Here is an 18,838-nt window from a genome sequence, read left to right on the forward strand (position 1 = left end):
GATACCATAGTCAATGGTATCAAAAGCCGCTGAGAGATCCAAGAGAATTAACAGGGTTGTACTCCCCCACCCCTCAACATAGGTTATCTCACAGGGTGACCAGTTACTGTACCAAAGTCGGGCTTGAAGCCTGATTGAAATGGATCTAGATCGTCTGTTTCCTCCAAGAGTGTCTGGAGCTGGTCAGCCATTACATGCTCAAGTACCATGCCCAGGAAGGGAATATTGGCCACAAGCCTATAGTTTACATCCTCTGGGTCCAAACTGAATTTCTTTAGATGTGGTCAAATAGCTTGCTGCAATAATGCTGGGACCACTCCCTCTCTAAATGAGGTGTTCAGAACCTGCTTGACCCAGAGAAAAATTCCCTCCTTACTAGATTTAATAAGCCATGAAGGGCAAGGGGCCAGCATGCACATGATCAGCCAAACTCAACTAAACGCCTTGTCCACATCCTCAGAGACCAATAATTGAAACTCCTCCAGCAAAACTAGACCAGGTTTTACTCTGGGCACCTCTCCCAATGATCCTGCATCAGCCATTGTGTCCAACTCATGGCGAATGCAAGTGACTTTACCCTCAAAATGCTGTGCAAATTCTTCACAGCATTACTGAGGGTTCTAATGCATCTTGCCCAGGGCCAGTTTTCAAAAGGCCCTGCACCAGCTTGAAGAGCCCCGCTGGACAACATTGAGAGGATGCAATGTTGGATGGAAAAAGCAGTTTCCTCTGTTCCATCACTGCCACAGGGTAGGCTTGATAATGAGCTCTAATCTGTGTTTGCTCAGACTCACCCCAAGTTTTTGTCCACTTATGTTCCAGCCATCTCCCAACTTGCTTCATCGCCCTCAGCTCAGGTGTATACCAAAGAGCTGCACAGGCTCTGCTCTGCAGGAGAGGGCACTTGGGAGCAATTATTTTGACTGCCCTAACCAACTCTCCATTCCAGAAAGCAAATAGTGCTTTGACAGGAGCACCTACCATACTAGCTGGAAAATCCCCTATAGCCCTCAGGAATCAGAGTCCGTCAGTCTCCAGGGGTTGACCATTTTTATAGGTCCCCCACCCTTGCAGAGAGGTGTAGCCGCTAAGACTCTAAACCTCAGAAGGAAGAGATCTGACAGTGACACGGGCATAGATGATATCCCCCACATTCAAGTCACCATCCTCATGTCCAGTCGAAAAAACCAGATCCAGAGTGTACCCCAATTCATGTATTGGGCCAACAACATGTTGGGACAGCCCCATGGTTGACTTGGCCATGAAATCCTGAGCCGCCCCAGACAAGGCAGCCTCAGCATAGATATTGATGTCGCCCAGAACAATCATTCTGGGAGTCCTCAACACTAAATCCGAGACCACCTCCATGAGCTCAGGCAGGGAGACAGCTGGGCAGAGGGGTGGGCAGTACACCAACAGAATCCCCACTCTGTCCCAAGAGCCCAAAACCAAGTACAAACACTCTGAACTGGCACTCACTTGTACAGGGGGCCTAGAGAGGACAATAGAGCTCTTATAAATTACAGTGACCCCGGCCCCCGGCCCTCCAGCCTATGCTTATGCTGCACTAAATATACAGGTGGACACAGCCATGCCATACCTTCCCCTACCCATAATCACTCTAATTGAAGTATCCCCAGCTCTCCCTAGGTTCACATCCTCACTCAGGCACATAATTAAAACAATTTAAAAGAAATACTCTCAGCCATCAGAGTGGAGCCCTTGCCCTTGTGGTTCCCAAAGGGGTGACCCCAATGGTGGTGAGCTCGCCACTCAGGGCAGTGTGCTGTTTTATACTGACAGCCCAGGAAATGATGCAGGCCCCAGCAGGAACTGCTGAGTCAGCACTCTCTGTGCCCTCCTCCTGCGAGCTACAGTTCTGCCACCAACAGAGGGCTACAGCAAGGTTGCACTCAAAGAGAGAGCGCCTCAGGAAAGCAGGGGGTCAGCTGCTGGCACTTACCACAAGCTCTACTCACCACCTTCCAGGGTAGGTGGCACACTCCCTTCTACCGTTAGCAGCTTACAAGGAGGCAATTTGGCTTGAGTTTCTGAATTAAGTTCGTTTAAGGATAAAGAGAGAAACAGGCAGTTTTGGATTTTAGAAGGAGGAAGGAGAATAAGAGCAGGGAATCTGAGAGCAGAGGTTATACCTCTCTCCTTCCCAGAGGAATGCTGAGAACTCTTGCAGTTTGGTCGTTGCTGAGAGGCTTCTCTACTCCGAGGCAGGAGTAGGAACCCAGGGACCAGGCAGAGGTACAGGTGTCAGGTAAGATCTAAAAATGAACCAGAATCACAGCTAGGAGTGCTGCGCAGACTAGTCTACGAAAAGGGCCAGTCTGAAGGCAAGAAGGAAAGCAGGAGTGAGTGTCAAGGCAGAGCAAGATGGAAGTGCCTGGGCCAAGATGTAGAAAAAGGCTGGTTGATCTGAGGAAGAAATGCCTCGTGAATCTAAGGTAGAGACATGAGTGGCCCCGGAGACAGTAGTGACCCCAGAGACATACGGATTGATGATGTCTTGATTTCTTATAGGAAAATTATTGCCTGAAAGCATTATGCTGATCACACCTTGAAAAGGTGGACAATAGGGACAAAGGACAAGACAAGGTGTTGTCCTATTCAAAAGTGAGGATTGGACCTCTTCTTGAATAAAGGCTGGGAAAGATCTGAAAAGACCCGTGTAGGGAGAAACGAAATGGACGAATCAAAGTTTATCTCTTGTGTTTTTTAGAATATCTGGGGATAGCTAAAATGTAAATAAGCTAGCTTCCTGTGCCTTGAGCCAGCCATTAATATATTCATTAGCAAAGAAGATGACCTGTTATTTTTGATATGCAGCAAACCAAGGGGCAAATTTAGTACTAAATAGCCAGTTGCCAGCATACCAAGTAGTATGAATAAATGAGGTTTTGGTTGAGACAAATAAACAACTTTACAGTTGGACCTGCCTACTCTTAACCCCACCTATTATTACCCCTAGCCCACCGCCGCCCACCCCCCTGGCAGCTGCCACTGCCCCATGCCTACGTTTTGCAGTAGCGGAGAAGCTTTCTGCTGCGTCCTTGTTTAGTTAGTCAGGATGTCATTCAGAGTGTACAAACCGTTATTTGATCAAGCAATTTGGAAATGAGCTAACGTGTGTATGGGAAGCATGTGTTTCATGCCATTGATTGCTGCATAATGGACTGAGGCCAACTACTCTTTTGCAACAGTGCATGACTACTGCATTTGGCAAGAGCAAGGTCAGCATCTCTGCATTAGGAAGATGTCTTTTCTAACAAAGATGACGTGCAATCAGCATGGCCAGGGATGGTCTTCTTTGGAGAACTGTGTCATTGCTCTTTAAAGCCCCTTTACAGAAAAGACGGTGGCTTACATACCACACAATATTCTATGGGAGTTATATACACTGCAGGTGCTGCTCCATTTTCCAAATGCAAGTTGTGCTGTAGCACTTCTGCAAACTGAAATTGTGTGAGTTGTGTAATTGTATAGTCTTTTCCCCCAATGGTTGTGCAGTCGCACAACTCCTTTGTGCAATTTCAGCATTTGTGCAAGTGTGCTCTAGTGCAACCTGAATTTGGAAGATGCAGCAGTATCCGCAAAACACCCACAGAGCACTGCACATGCAGTGACAGTGATGCTGACCTTACTGAGCAGCAATCGAAGTCTTAACAGTTTGACTGAATAAGTAGAAGTCATTTAGCAATTTCACATTAAATGAAATCTTTCCCCTGTGTTTAAGCTCATCAGGTAGGGGTTGTGCACTGAGCATGCTCAAGACAGAAGTGGTCACATGACATTAATTTCTGGTTGCTGGAGGCGTGCTAGCCCGTTACAGTTCTGTCTTGCTTGAGCTTGCACATGTGGTAGAGAGCTCTTCATTCTAAGTGTTTGTTGGCTACAATTCTTGCCTTTTCTTGCTATCTCCTTCCACCTCTCACTATCTAGATTGTGCGAAGGTGGGAAGGGAGCTGATCTTTTAATCAGATCACAAATTCTTCTCCTCCAAACAACTCTCTTTTCTTTTCCAATTCGGCTGTTTGACTATCTAAATTTACTTTTAATTTACTTTGTTCCTTTTATGGAGCTGGCTAATGCTGAAGAGCTCCTTAAGGCTCCCTATCGGAGGGATCTCAGCTGCCGCAATAGTGAGTAGCGAATGAAGTCACCTATCTAAAAAGTAGCAAATGAAGTCACCTATCTCTGAGACTGAAGGCTCAGTTCGACTCAGTGAGCATCTGCTGATAAAAGCTGTCTGCTCAAAATTGAAAGTGAAGCTGCACGCTCACAAGCCTAAATGACTTGAGGCAGGCGACCAGTGCCCTTTGGGCAATTCCCTGGTGCCTTTGCTCTCGCCCATGAGGGGCCCAGTGTCTGAGGGGGAACTGGCTGGTCCCTGCTTTCCCTCCACACTGCCATCAGAACCTTCACTGCCGGACGCTCTGCCAGATGCCTTGCCTACGGACTTCCCGTGCAGACATGCTATTTCGCTGTCTGAAAGAGGTCAGTTTGCACCTAAAAGCTTTCCAGTTAGGCGCAGAAGGAGAAATAATCTCTCCTCTTCCTTGGAGGAGTTACCCAGACCTAAATGCCCCAGAAACCCTCCTCTCCCCTCCCCCTCCCCTCATGTTCCTAATCTAAACCCTACAACACTTGTAGTGCCCTTGCCTCCTCCAGTTGCCCCATTGCCACCTCAGATTCCTATTATTCCCCTCTCTTCCCCCAAATTTCCCCCCTCCCCCAGATCTCCCCCCTCCTCTGGCCAGATCCACCATCCCTAGGTCTGGTTCTGATTCATCACCCTCAGAGGCTGAGGAACCAATAGATCCTACGGAATCCAAAAAGAAGATGGGGAGCTGTCTGATGAAGAGGGTGCACCTCCAATCCCAATATCTTCTAGACTTTTCTCCTGAGCAGACTTTGATATTATTCTTTCCAAAGCTAAGAGGGCTATTAATGATCTTGCCCCTGCTGACACGTCAGAATCTCCTCCATCCCTAAATCAAAAAGTTTTTCCTTCAGGTTTTAATTCCACCACCACATTACCTTTTCCACCGCTCTTTTGCAAAGTCGTGTGTGCCGAATAGCAGAGGCCTGCGTCATCTAAACCGATTGGCAATATTCCTATAAAGAATTATCACCTCCCACCAGACGTTATGGTCTTTGTTGGCGACACTTAAAATAGCCCCACCAGTGGCACAAATGGTCTCTGCCTCCATTGTCAATATCGAAGGCCAAGAACAGTTGAGAAACCAAGAGGAAAGAAAAAATGACTTCTAAAAAAGATACACGAGGCCTCAGCCACGTCCATCAGAGCAACCACTACCAACTCCATTTTTGCTCATGCCTCCCTCCTCTGGGCCAAAGAGCTCGTAGCCCTAGTCCCTCCTGAAAATGTTAAACTCAATCAGGGCATCAACAAAATGGCCAAAGCATTTTGAATCCGCCTTATGGCGGATTCAAGTCTGGACTACATTCAGCAATCCTCCAGGGCCTTAGTAGCAGGGGTAGCAGTTCGCAGTAATCTTTGGTTAAAAAGTTGGCATGTAGACACAAAATCCAAACTAGCGCTTACATCAGCTCTGTTTTCTGGCATAGACCTCTTTGGTCCTGCCCTAGACCCCATTCTCATTGAAACTAGAGACAAAAACAAAGCCATGCCATTTAACCGCAAAGATTCTTGTAGGTTTTTTTGAGGCCAACCTCACTCCTTTCATCCAACTAGACCATTCCAGGGACCTGACTGCAGCAACCAGCAAGGCAGTGAGTGTCAAAAAGATTCATTCAACAACTTAGTTACTCACTCTCTTCTGCCTTTCTGCCTCATTCAAGAGAGAGAGAGAGAGAGAGAGAAAGAACTAGTTTTGCATTGCATGTCTAAACTCAAGTTTCCATGATGCCATGCTTGCCTTGCTGCCAGCCTGGGAATGGATTAATCTGCTGCTGCATTGCTTGCTTTTTTGTTCCAGAAGAATTCCTCCCCCACTTGTGCAAATCACTGCCTGTCTGTGCCAGCAGCCACCAGTGCCTTGAGTGAGTGGGGAGGCACGTTGGAGGGAGGTTTGGGGTTGCAATTGAATTTAAAAAGTTGTGTGTTGTGGTTGTATGGGCATCCTGCTGGTTCTCTCTCTCTCCCTCTCTCTGGACTTCTTCTTTGCAATGAAGATTGGGTCATATTGTGAATTCTATTCTAGCATCATCATCATTTTTATTCAAACTAGATTGCTTGCATCAAATAGGTTGTGGTGCCACAGGCTCCAATCTGTTGCAGAAAAGTAAAAAAATGCACCAAGTCTGCTGTCTCTGTGTAATCTTGCCTAGTCTGTCTGATTCTGTTGCATCTGTGTGATCTTGCTTTGGAAACCTGGTTCTTTGTAAAGCTCTGCTGTTGTTGTTGATGTGTTGGGGTGGGGGGAGTCTCTGGATGAGAACAGCTTGCTTGGTGGAGGAGGAAGGGCAGGGCACACTTGATGCTGCTGTTGGCCGTAGTTTGGTGCATCTGATGCTTGATTTGGAAACTTGGTTCTTTAAGAAACTCTGCTAGTCTGCTGTTCTCTGTTGTTGTGTGTGCTGCCTGGCAATGATTTTTTTATGAATTGTTGAAGTTTGCATGTCTTTGTGGCAAATTTGGGGCAGAAATGGGCCTGCAAGGAGGCAGAACCGTGGGTTGGGTGGCAGTACCCCAAGGGGTTGCCGGCCAACCACCCAGAGTGCAAAGAATTTAGCCAAAGGCCTGATTTTAAATTGATTTCTGAAGTTTGCACATCTTTCAGGTTTTATCCCATAGGGAACAATGGAGGTTTCAGCAGCCTCATAACTGCACTGGGGTGGGGTGGGGTGCTAGGGTGGCCCAGAGTGAGTGTTGGTGTATTGCACAGAGGGTGCCAACCACCCCCATGGGTTGCTAACCCATGGGGTACCGGGTTTTGTTGATTCTGAGGTGTTCTGAATATAAATTATCTGGTAGCATATGAGATTTCCAGTGACAAGCCATGAATCCACTCTCATATGCTACCACAGAATCTACATTCAGAACACCTCAGAAACAACCAAACCCTGTACCTATGGGCTTGTGGGTATGGGGGTGGTTGGCACCCTATGAGCACTAAACCACCAGTCACTCCGGGCCACCCCAGTGCCCCCCAGCTGGAGCTATGAGGCTTCTGAAACCTCCATTATTCCCTATGGGGGAAAAACCTTAAAGATGTGTGAACTTCAAAAAATCACCAAAAATCAGCCCTTTGCCCAATTCCTTTGAAAAAATTGTGGTAGCTTCCTTGCCCCCACTGGGCACTGCCACCCACCCTACTCTGCTCTGGACCACCCCTTTCCCCTCGATGTGAAGCTATACTTTTGCTGAAGCCTTCATTATTCCCTATGGGAAAAATCTTAAACTTCAAAAATTCACTGAAAATCATCCCTTTGCCCAATTCCTCTGAAATTTGGGTGGTAGCTTCAACACATTGGGCACTACTACCTCCACCAACTAGTTTTGCCTTGGGGCCATTTTTTTAAAAATACAAAATGTTTCGGATTTGGATTTTGCAATTTTGAGTTAAGAACAAAATTGGGGTGTTTCAGATTGGTTGATTTCGAACAAAGAACAAAATGGGGGTGTTTTGGATTCGGGCCAAAAACAAAACAGAAAAAAAACAAAAACAAAATGCACAACTCTACTTGCCAGCACCCTTAGTCATTGAGCGATTATGTCCTATCATGGCAGTCTCTACAACATGGTTATAACTTCTTTCAAGCTTGCAAGGGCCATTTTTAAAATTCTAATTCAATCTTTATTTATTTAACTACTACTTAGGTGTCTCAGTAATTTTAAATTACTTAACAAAAATGAAAATATGGCCACATATGTTAATTATAAATATAAACATTGTTACTGACATCATTTGGCCAAAATTACATATATCTACCCAAGTGTTTTCCAAGCCTAATACTGTTTCCTTAAAGACTGAAATGTTTTTCTCTGGAAATAGAGAAGATAGCTGGGTTATATTCTGCCAAACCAAGTAGGCCTTTTTGGAAATACACTGCTATAAGAACATTTGTGGTGGTGGTATAGGAGATCTAAAAAGATATAAAAAGTATAAAAGATATCAATTTCACAGTGATGCCCATGCAAGGATGCTTTGCAGTGCTCCACAAAGCTGTGCTACCTACTTGTAGCAGAGAAATGTTTTCAGGGACATTGCCTGCAAGAGATAGTGCAATATGTTGCACAACAATTAGCTAGTTCGCCGTGTTGTGTACTGCAACATCTCTTGCTAGTGCAATAACTTGTCTGGAACACAGATTACAAGAAAGTTGTCTCATAAATAGGATGTAGGCACTTCAGAGACCAAGACTGGTGTAGCGACTCTTTCCTTCAGAGAAAGATGCAGGCATTTGTACAGCTAAAGTAGCACTCAAGGAAGCAGTCCTCAGGAAATCCAGAAGCTATCACAAATTGGTTCCAGCAAGGTGGAGTATGATGTTATAATAGTTGGAATAGTGGTAGGATCACTAGAAACCAATTGAACAGGAGTTGAGAGTGACTCAGCAGATAACATGGTCACACGGAAATAAGAGACTGTTAAGTGGAGTCATCAACTTGATGCTGCTTCATTTTCTTTTTAAGTATGTTTGCCTAAAGGTTTCAGCAAGCAATAGAAAGATAAAAGTTTGTTTGCAATCCTGATCCTTGAAGTACTTTAGAGAGAATCTTGGTAGCTCATTTAAACATTGTGACCTAGGAATCATAAGAACATAGCAAGCTGCCATATACTGAGTCAGACCATTGGTCTATCTAGCTCAGTCTTGTCTTCACAGACTGGCAGCGGCTTCTCCAAGGTTGCAGGCAGGAATCTCTCTCAGCCCTATCTTGGAGAAGCCAGAGAGGGAACTTGAAACCTTCTGCTCTTCCCAGAGCAGCTTCATCCCAAGGGGAATATCTTACAGTGTTCACACTTCTAGTCTCCCTTTCATATGCAGCCAGGGTGGACCCTGCTTAGCTAAGGAGGCAAGTCATGCTTGCTACCACAAGACTAGCTCTCTTCTGCTGCTGAAGAGAAGGAAGGTAAGGCCAAAAAGATACTCACAACTTGGGATTCCATAGCCTGGTTAGAAGCAATAGCCACGCCCCAGTTTTTTTTGCTTTGTTTTGTTTTTGGCAGTGAGGGCAAGCGTTTGTGTCACTCACCAAATCCAGACTTCTATCAGAGCTCATTATGCTTCCATCAGAGTTGATTATGCTTTGCTATAGTTGTTTTTTTTTAAAGGATATTAGAAGATTCCTTAAACAGTTTATCCAAATTTATTTCCAGCTGTGGTCTTGCATACTATGGATTTTTACATATCATAATTTGCTCTAAATCTATTACATTCCTGTGGCTCTCTTATCTGGGCTTTCCCCGCTAAAAACAGACAAAATATTTTGTCCGTTCAATCCAATCCAATCTCAAAGCCTATTTCAAAAAAATAATTCTTAACATGAATGCCTGTTCTCTGAGACACGAGGAGGGCATTTACTATGGCAGGGATGGTGCCTCCCTCTGGAACTGTAGGCAAGGTCTTCCATAGGAAGCTTCTTCAGGGGGAGGAGCCACCCTGCCCTCCCAGACTGGCAGAGCAAGGTTACTCTTCAACCCTGTAGAAATCAACTATGACAGACAAAGAATAAACTGCAACCAGCCATAAATAACAGGTGCACTGAAACTGAGAGTGTCATAAGCAAAAACACCACAAACATGGCCAACCTCACTATTTCTAGAGGTTTGCAACTGATAAGAACTTAGGAAATCTCCAGGATGTCCCATTACATGTGCAGCAAAGGCAGAAACCTCTAAAAAGTTCCTCTGGTGAGCCAAATACCCTCTGGAAGTCTCAGAACATGAATTCATGGTAAATTTTTATTTTCTCCTGAGCCTTCTCGGAGGGTGTTCAATATACTAGGGATGTACAAAAGCTGTACCTGTACGGGCAAGAGGAAAACTCAGCCAGAAAACATCTGGAATACTTTCCTGCTGAAAGCTGCATCAGCAGAATACTAGAAATCTGACTTCTAGTGTTTAGAAAAGGTGTGAACTGAATTTCACGTAGCCACTTTGCAGTAGGAAATTACCTTGGCAAGTGGCTGTGGGCAATGAGCGGTAACCCCTGATGGAGGCTGTTTATGAACCAACTAGTATTTGTAAGCCCGTTTTAATAACGGGCTCTAGTGGGGGGGGTGCTGCTCTTGGAGCCCAAGTCCCGACGGGGAGAGTAGAGAAGGGGAGGCTGCCGCAGCTCACCGTGGGTATAGATGTTGCCTGCCGCCACCTCACCCGCACTGTCGCCATGGCGGCGGCGGCCGCCATCGGGGCCAGTCACCCCGCCGTGGCCACTGCCACCTCGGCCCGCACTCTCCTCTGGCGTTGGCGGCGGTCGCTTCTAAGGCCCGCCGCTTCTCCTCCTCCCAGCTCTCTTGCCGTGGTGGCGGCCGCCGCCATCGGGGCCAGTCGCCCCGCCGCGGCCACTGCCACCTCTGGCCGAGGCCGCGGCTCTGCCGCCGCCTCGCCAGCACTCTTCTCCGCTTCTCCTGCTCCAACATGGCCACCCGTGTCTGGGCGGCCGTATCTTTTTGGGCCGATCTGGGCATGCGCTCTGCGCATGCCCAGAACGGCCCAAAAAGACACGGGCAGCACGGCCGCACACTTTAGCCTTTTATGATATAGGATGGCTGAGGTAAAGCATTGTCTTAACCCTCTGGGCAAACTGGGAATAGTCTATATCCCCCCTATAATCTGGGATGGATTGGGGATCTGCTAGGAAGGAAAGGCTGCTCACTCCTGTCAAGGTTTTGCTGCTAAAAACACACCTTGTAGAGGATGGGCTGATAGGCAGCAAAGAGGCTTCCTCCATTCTGAAGATGAGTGTGGCTTGCTACCTGTCCTATAAGTGAGGGGAGGGAGTCAGAGCACAATGGGCTCCCTAGAGCAAGTGAAGAGCCTCTGGATCAAGTGAACTCTTTTCTGCTGCCATGGGTAGTTGGGTGGTTTGCTTTGTTCAGTATCTTTGCTGCTGCGTGGCTCTGATGTGCCATGAAGCCTTCCTCCATCCCTGTAAGAGGACTAGAATGAACCCTGCAATACATTGGGTGCTTGAGGCCCCTGAAAAGTGGCAGCAGTGGCACTGAAAAGTGGCAAAAAACCCCAACCCCTTTCTTTAAATAATAAAAGGGGGAGGTCTCTCCCTTCCCCAACCCCCAAAAGGACCTAGTGAAGTGGGGTGGGGGAGCTGTGGTAAAAAGCTGAGGATGGGGCAGGGGGGACCCTTATCACCCTGTTTCTAGGCAGGGCTGGTCTGGGAGGACAGGGTGGTTCTTCCCCCTAGAGAAGTTCCTATAGACAACCCTGCCTACTGTTTCAGAATAAGCCACTATCATATCAAATGCCCTCCGGAAGTCTCAGAAGAACTAAATTTCCAAAGTGGGATAGGCTTATTAAAGGTAAAGAGAGCATTGGGTAGAGCTATTTTTGAAGCTTGGACAAATTTTTATATACAGTGGTCCCTCTACTTACGAAATTAATCCGTTCCGAATGCACATTTGTAAGTCGAAAAGTTCGTAAGTCGAAAAGCGGTTTCCCATAGGAATGCATTGGGAACAGATTAATGCGTTCCGGAGCCTAGAAAAAAGACCCAGACCCCCAGTAAGGCTTGCAAACTGCACAGGAACATTTCTTTTCAAGAATAAACAGGCAGTAAACAGGCAGGCAAGTCAAGGAAACCGCATGTAAAATTTGTAAGTCGAGGAAACCCCATCTAAAAATTTGTAAGTCGAAAAAACCGCATCTAAAACTGGATCTAAAACTGCCATTTGTAACTCGAAAAATACTTATGTCGAGTAGTTTGTAAGTCGAGGGACCACTGTACCTATGATCATTGGTGGATATCATCAAACCCCTTTTGCTCAGCATATCTGTATTTGAAGAGCTCCAGAGATAGGTCTGTCATACTTTATTATCTTGCTTATTGTATTTGGAACTTTCATAATTTCTTTGAGCCATTCTGGCCTGCTTACAATATACATCTGTTCCAGAGACAATTGGTTCTACCATTGCAGCTGTTTGTCATAAGCCAGCCGATCGCAGCCGCTCTAGGCTGCGCGGCTTGTTTGCCCTCAGCCCCACCCCCTGGAGCACGTGGCACTGGGAGCTAGCTCCCATTGGCCCGGCTCCGTCTCGGAGGCGGGGCTAGCAGCAGTGAACCGGCAGCAGGCCTGTGCCGGCTCAGTCCTTCCCTGACCGAGCAGAAGGAAGGACGTGCTGCTGCTCGGCTTCGGGGCCTCCACGTGGCCGGCTGGGTACCCGTATCGGAAGCCGGAGCAGGAGGCCCACGGGAGCGGAACGTCGGGGAGCAGTGCAGCGGCCCTTCGAGCGAGCAGCGGATTGGAGCGGCTCGGCGGCCAGGGCCTCTGTAGCCCGGCCGCCTGTGGTAACGGGCTCTGGGGGGATCACAGGAGAGGCTTTTAAGTCCTCCTCGGAACGGCCTTTGATCTTCGGGCCTCTCCACACAAGGGCTTCTAGGCCCCGGCAGGCCCAAGCTGCCCGGCATTGAGTGAGGGCAGCAGGCCGCCCCAGGCCCTCAGTAGGCCGCGCCAGGCCTTCAGCGGGGGGGCAATTGACTAACCCGGTCATCTGGGGGGAGGGTTGATTGGACGTTGGGGGTGTTGGCTTGAACTGTGTGGAACCCCTTCAACCCAGGGCCCGTTTAGGCCTTCTGCTAAGGGCGGCCTTTGCCTTTATTGTCGGGCCTGTAGGGCCTAACCCCCCACACACACCCATTTTGGGGGCCTGCATTGACTAGGCCTCCCTGGTGGGCTCGTGGGCCTCCCCTGCTGGGCCTAAGCTCCATTTGGGGGCCTTTCAGTGGGGCTGGGCCTTACCACGGCTAGGTGGGGCAGGCGCTGTGACTCATAGGCCTTCCTTGCCAGCGTAGGCCTCAGTCAGGCCTTGCGCCGGCCAGGTCACTCGTTTACGCACTTGAGGGCAGGGTACAGGCCCATAAGCTTCATCCTTTGGGACATGGGCCCTAAGAAAGCCCCAGTTAAGAAAGCCCCAGTTAAAAAGGGTGGGAGGGCTCCAGCCAAGAAGGGTGGCAAGCCAACGCGGCCACCTAAGAGGCCAAACGCACCCGCCGAATCCTCCTCCGACGATGAGGGCGATTTGGAACTGGGTGCCATCAGGGCGTTTATAGCACGGCTGCAGGCCCTTGAGAGGCAGCGCACCACTCTAGAGGGCGACGAGGCAGGCGGGGGGCCTTCGGGGGTGCCCCCACATGCAAAAAAGTCAAACAGGGTGGAAAAGAAGGCAAAACTAATGCAGGGCTTTGCTGATCGACTAGCAGCTTTGGAGGCGGCGGCGGGAACTGCCCACGAGGAACCAGCGGGGATCACGACACAACCGGCGGACTCAGGACCGGGAGACGGCAGGGACGACAATGGTGAGTCCCCACAGGGGGCCTGGCCGTGGGGACTGCCCTTTAGCACCCCCTACGGACCATACGGGTGGTTCCCAGGGCCAGTTAACTGGGCATCTCCACACGCCACCTGTAATCAGGTCTGGCAAGGGGGGAGCGCTGCTTTGCCCACCCAGGGGCCAACGGCGCAGTTCAGCTCTGCTTGGCATACTGGGGATGGGCCCGTACCCTTGGGGGACCACCTCCTTCCAGCAGTTAAGGAACGGATTTGGAAAGGAGAGTGCATTGACGTGTTCCAATTGCTCTTCAAGGAGCCGGAGCCACTGGAGAAGGAGGGGTCCCAGGGGAAGGACAAGGAGAGGACAAAACGGAAGCCCATTGAGCATAATTGGGCAAATTGGGTTTCGGGGTACACAATCTACATGGGTGTTCTGATGCAGAAATATCCAGAGCGGGGCCCCGCTCTCGTTAAGTATTTTGATATTATACACAGAGCCTTCATGGACTTTGCTGGTAATGCCTGGGAGCGCTACGACCAAGCGTTCCGCGAGCGCGCCTCCAGCAATGCGGGTATATCCTGGGAAAGGCAGCACCCCGAGTTATGGCTTCAGATTATGACACCCGCGAGGCCCTTGGTTGGCGAGCGCGCCGACAGCGGGCACCTCATTTCCAAAACACCGGCAGCGTCAGCGGCTTCGGCCTCAGGCGCACAGGGGGTTCAAGGTCCCCTGGTGTGCTGGGAATTTAACAAGAACGGGAAGTGTGCCCGCTCCCCGTGCAAGTACCGGCATGACTGTGGCTTCTGCAGTGGGCGGCACGCCAGTATCTACTGCCAGCGGGCCAAAGCCCTTAGGGGAAAAGGGGGATACCAAGGCCCGGGAGGGGCAAAGGGCCCAGCAGCCACGGCTGGAAAAGGGCCCCAGCCCAATTAAAATCCCGGTGCTCCAGAGGCTGCTGCGTGACTACCCCAACAGGGAGCGCGCACGCTATATTGAGGACGGTTTTGTAAAGGGGTTTAGGATTCCGTGCCAATCCAGGCGGGTCCATAGTTTTGCACGCAACCTAAAATCGGTTAGGGGGATGGAACACATAGTAGCGAAAAAGATAGCCAAGGAGGTGTCTCTGGGGAGGGTGCTGGGCCCCTTTGACAGGCTGCCACTGCCAACATTGCGGGTATCCCCTTTGGGCGTGGTCCCTAAGAAGGCGCCGGGAGAGTATAGGCTTATCCACCACCTGTCCTACCCAAGGGGCGACTCGGTTAACGATGGGATACCGGCGGACCTTTGCTCAGTACGGTATACATCGTTTGATGAGGCTGTGGCCATGATCAGGGGCTGCGGGCCTCGGGCACTGATGGCGAAGTGCGACATTGAATCCACCTTCCGCCTCCTGCCCGTGCACCCTGATGACTTTGACCTTTTGGGCTTCACATTTAAAGGGGGATTTTACATCGACAGAGCCCTCCCCATGGGATGCTCGGTCTCCTGTGCGGCCTTTGAGGCTTTCAGCTCTATGCTGGAATGGGCACTGCGCCGGAGGGCGGGGCTACGCTCCTCCGCTCACTTTTTAGATGACTTTATTTTCGGAGGAAGGGAGGGCTCTGCCCAATGCCTACACTTACTGCGCTCATTCAGGGCACTCTGTGGGGATCTGGGGGTGCCACTGGCTAAGGATAAGACAGAGGGCCCGACCACGAAGCTTACATTTCTGGGGATAGAGCTGGACACGGTGGGACAGCTCTCACGCCTCCCCGGGGACAAGCTCGGCATCATGAGGGAATTGCTCAGGGAATGCAGAGAGGCTAGGAAGGTAACGCTACGCAAATTGCAATCGCTGGTTGGCCACCTGAACTTCGCTTGCAGGGTGGTGGCTCCAGGCCGCCCCTTTCTAAGGCGCCTGTGTGACGCCATGGTGGGGTGTAATCGACCCCATTTCCTCATTAGGGTGTCTACCGCCATGAGGGAGGATATGGGGCTCTGGCTCAGGTTCCTGGAGTCCTTTAATGGGGTGTCATTCTGGCGTTCTTCCCAGCTGCTCGAGGCCGACTTCCAGGTTCAGTCAGACGCCGCGGGCGGCCTTGGGTTCGGCCTGTACCTGAGAGGGCGCTGGTGCGCGGAACGATGGCCGGGCAGCTGGTCGGAACGGGGAATCACAAGGGATCTCACCTTCCTCGAACTCTTCCCCATTGGGGTGGCGGTGCACATTTGGGCCGAGTCCTTCAAGGACTCGGTCGTGCGTTTCTGGTGCGATAATTTTGCCGTGGTTCAGATTATTAATAGCCAGACTTCCAAATCACAGAGGGTGATGGGGCTGGTGCGGGCCCTGGTTCTAACATGCCTTCGCCATAACACGCTCTTCACCGCCCAGCATGTTCCAGGGGTGCAGAACGAGGTGGCAGATGCCCTGTCTCGCTTCCAGATGCAGCGCTTCCGGAAGCTGGCACCTGGAGCCGCCAAGGAGCCCGAGCAGGTGCCCGAATGGTTGTGGAACCTTGGGATGTAGAGGCGTTTAGGGCCATCCAAGCCTCCATAGCGCCCAGGACACGGGTTGCCTACGACAAAAGGGTCAGGGCCTTTCTGCAGTTTAGAGCTCAGGTAGGATTGGTCCATGTGTGGCCTGTGCCACCGGAACAGCTGATGCAGTACCTGGTGCACCTCCGTGCCCAGGGGCTGGCGGTGAGCACCATGGCCGGCCATTTGGCTGCGCTGGCTTTCTTTGGGAAAGCAAGGGGCCTCCCCGACCATTCTGGGGACTTCAGGAGGCATGCTGGAGGGCTGGGCGAGGGAGACGCCCGTGCAACCTGACCGACGTAGGCCGGTCACCCCAGAGGCGTTGCAGCTGGCACTGCGGCAACTTGCCGGGGTTTGTGCGTCTCCTTATGAGGAGGTCCTGTTCAGGGCGGCAGCCTTGGTTGCTTTCTTCGGGGCCTTTAGGGTTGGAGAGATGTTCCCCAGGAGCAGGCACAGCCCCACGAGTAGGGTACTTCAATTCAGTGACCTCACCGTGGGTGCTTCCCGGGTGGTACTGCACCTTAGGTTTTCAAAAACAGATCAGAGAGGCAAGGGGCAGAGTGTTGCGCTGCATGCCGCTGGCGACCCGGGCTTGTGCCCAGTCCGTGCACTGGAGGACTACACGGAGGCCAGGGGTTCAGCTATGGGGTGCCTCTTTATCCACGCTAATGGGCGCCACGTGACCCAATTCCAGTTTTGGGCGGTGATGAGGAGAGCCTTTGTGGCGGCGGGGGTGCCTACCCAGGATCTGGCCCCCCACTCCTTTCGGATTGGGGCGGCTTCCATGGCTGCTCGGATGGGTTATTCGGGCCCGGAAATCCGGCGGCTGGGCAGGTGGCGGTCAGCGGCTTACCGCCGATACGTGCGGTAGATGGGCGCATAAATTCTGCCCCACCCCACCCCCACCCACGAACCATTTATTTGTGCCACTCCTAACGCTTTCTCCTCTTGCGCAGGGCCTCAGTCGGCTGGGCCGAGGGCGGCCGGGCAGCGCGCAAGAGTCCTCATACTGGGCCATTCCTTCATTTTCTGGGCACGCAAGTGGGCGCAGAGCGCCGACCCTGGAACCCAGCTTGGTTTGGGGCGTTGGGCCACTGTGGAGTGGCTTGGCCGGCGGGGCTTGCGGAGGGCCCAGTTCCTGCCGATGCTGCACGAGTTCCTGGAAGGGAATCCTGTCCCGGATGTCCTGCTGCTGCATTTTGGAGGCAACGACCTGGTGGACCAGTCTGGCATTTCGCTCTCAAGACAGATTGCCCAGGACCTGGTGGTCGCCCTCTCCTGGTGCCCGGGGCTGGTGGTCATCTGGTCTGACATCACTCAGCGGCGAGTCTGGAGGGGGGCGGTGAAGCAGAACAAGGTAGATAGGGCTAGGCGCGGGGTGAACGCGGCCATGGCGCGCTTCATCGCCTCAAAGGGGGGCGGGTGCATCCCACACAACGACATCGCGTTCTCGCTCCCCCAGTTATTCAGGGGTGATGGGGTGCACTTGTCCCCCCTGGGTATGAGGTATTTCTTAGGCGATCTGCGGCTGGGGTTGGCAACAGTGCTGTTAGGCCTGTGGGGTGGCGGGGCGTCAAGCTAGGCTGACGCCCGCTGTGGCGGGCACAGTGCGGAGGTGAGCGGCTGATGCGGTGCGGCACCTTAGGTAAGCTTTAGCTGTAAGGTGGAGGGGCAGATCCCTTGAGGCTTTACAGATCAGGGATGCTGCCTTGCTCCCACCTCCCTGCAACCGACACCCTTCTGTATGGCTTTACAGCGTCGGACAGGTGATGTAAATTGCAGGGTCCTGACCTTAGGTCGGCAACGAAGGGCGCCCCCTTCTGGAAGGTGGGCCGCCTGGAGCCGAGGTGTCTGTGCCATGAGATTCTAGGGCGGGGGTGGCCACGTGGTGCCCCCCCCCCATCCGAGCCCGCACTGTTGCTGCTCTGAATGCCAACCCCAGCTGCCGTGCCTGTGCAGGCACTGTCTTAAAACCTTGTACCCCTAATAAAGTGACCAGTTCCTCCATAATACTTCTGTGTCCGTGTCTCCTTGGGTCTGGGTGCAAGCCAGCCGATCGCAGCCGCTCTAGGCTGCGCGGCTTGTTTGCCCTCAGCCCCACCCCCTGGAGCACGTGGCACTGGGAGCTAGCTCCCATTGGCCCGGCTCCGTCTCGGAGGCGGGGCTAGCAGCAGTGAACCGGCAGCAGGCCTGTGCCGGCTCAGTCCTTCCCTGACCGAGCACCCTCCCTCCCTCCCTCTGGCATAGGTTGGGCTTTGCTGGTCGCCGTTTGGGGCCGGGCAGGAATTTTTTGGGTATACGCTTGATTGGCCTTAGCGTGCACCTTTTTTCGCCTGCCTCAACCTATACCAGTTAGTAGCAAGGTTGCTTAGCGGGATTGATTAGTTAGCCAGGGAATAGCTTGTGGTCACTTTTACCACGGGGTTGGCGGGCACAGTGCGGAGGTGAGCGGCTGATGCGGTGCGGCACCTTAGGTAAGCTTTAGCTGTAAGGTGGAGGGGCAGATCCCTTGAGGCTTTACAGATCAGGGATGCTGCCTTGCTCCCACCTCCCTGCAACCGACACCCTTCCGTATGGCTTTACAGCGTCGGACAGGTGATGTAAATTGCAGGGTCCTGACCTTAGGTCGGCAACGAAGGGCGCCCCCTTCTGGAAGGTGGGCCGCCTGGAGCCGAGGTGTCTGTGCCATGAGATTCTAGGGCGGGGGTGGCCACGTGGTGCCCCCCCCCATCCGAGCCCGCACTGTTGCTGCTCTGAATGCCAACCCCAGCTGCCGTGCCTGTGCAGGCACTGTCTTAAAACCTTGTACCCCTAATAAAGTGACCAGTTCCTCCATAATACTTCTGTGTCCGTGTCTCCTTGGGTCTGGGTGCAATGAT

The 18,838-nt window shown here is 51.5% G+C and overlaps 2 protein-coding genes across 4 annotated transcripts in view; both read left to right on the plus strand.

Moving 5' to 3' along the window:
• The window catches only part of LOC128324210 (uncharacterized), a 54,453-nt gene that overhangs the window by 21,815 nt on the left and 13,800 nt on the right, over positions 1-18,838 (plus strand). For 2 of the 3 annotated variants that reach the window (XM_053248472.1, XM_053248473.1), the window contains exon 1: positions 12,459-13,473. The exons of the other annotated variant lie outside the window; for it this stretch is intronic. In XM_053248472.1, the coding sequence (XP_053104447.1) occupies positions 13,056-13,473 (418 nt within the window). In that variant the 5' untranslated portion in view covers positions 12,459-13,055. Of the gene's footprint in view, positions 1-12,458; positions 13,474-18,838 lie in introns of those variants that run through there. 3 annotated transcript variants of the gene reach the window in all.
• Positions 13,458-18,797, plus strand: LOC128324207 (uncharacterized). The gene is made up of 2 exons (XM_053248468.1): positions 13,458-15,918; positions 16,916-18,797. Exons 1-2 carry the CDS (start codon positions 14,239-14,241, stop codon positions 17,303-17,305), a joined length of 2,070 nt encoding a protein of 689 aa, XP_053104443.1. The 5' UTR covers positions 13,458-14,238; the 3' UTR covers positions 17,306-18,797.

The sequence above is a fragment of the Hemicordylus capensis genome, chromosome 4 (genome assembly GCF_027244095.1).
Source record: "Hemicordylus capensis ecotype Gifberg chromosome 4, rHemCap1.1.pri, whole genome shotgun sequence".
Classification (NCBI taxonomy): domain Eukaryota; kingdom Metazoa; phylum Chordata; class Lepidosauria; order Squamata; family Cordylidae; genus Hemicordylus; species Hemicordylus capensis.

What these genes read in the sequence shown, in the direction of transcription:
- LOC128324207 (XM_053248468.1), top strand. Translation starts at nt 14,239, where the DNA reads ATGACTGTGGCTTCTGCAGTGGGCGGCACGCCAGTATCTACTGCCAGC. An exon ending in CCGCCAAGGAGCCCGAGCAG is followed by an intron (nt 15,919 to 16,915) that starts GTGCCCGAATGG and finishes CCTCTTGCGCAG; the next exon opens with GGCCTCAGTCGGCTGGGCCG.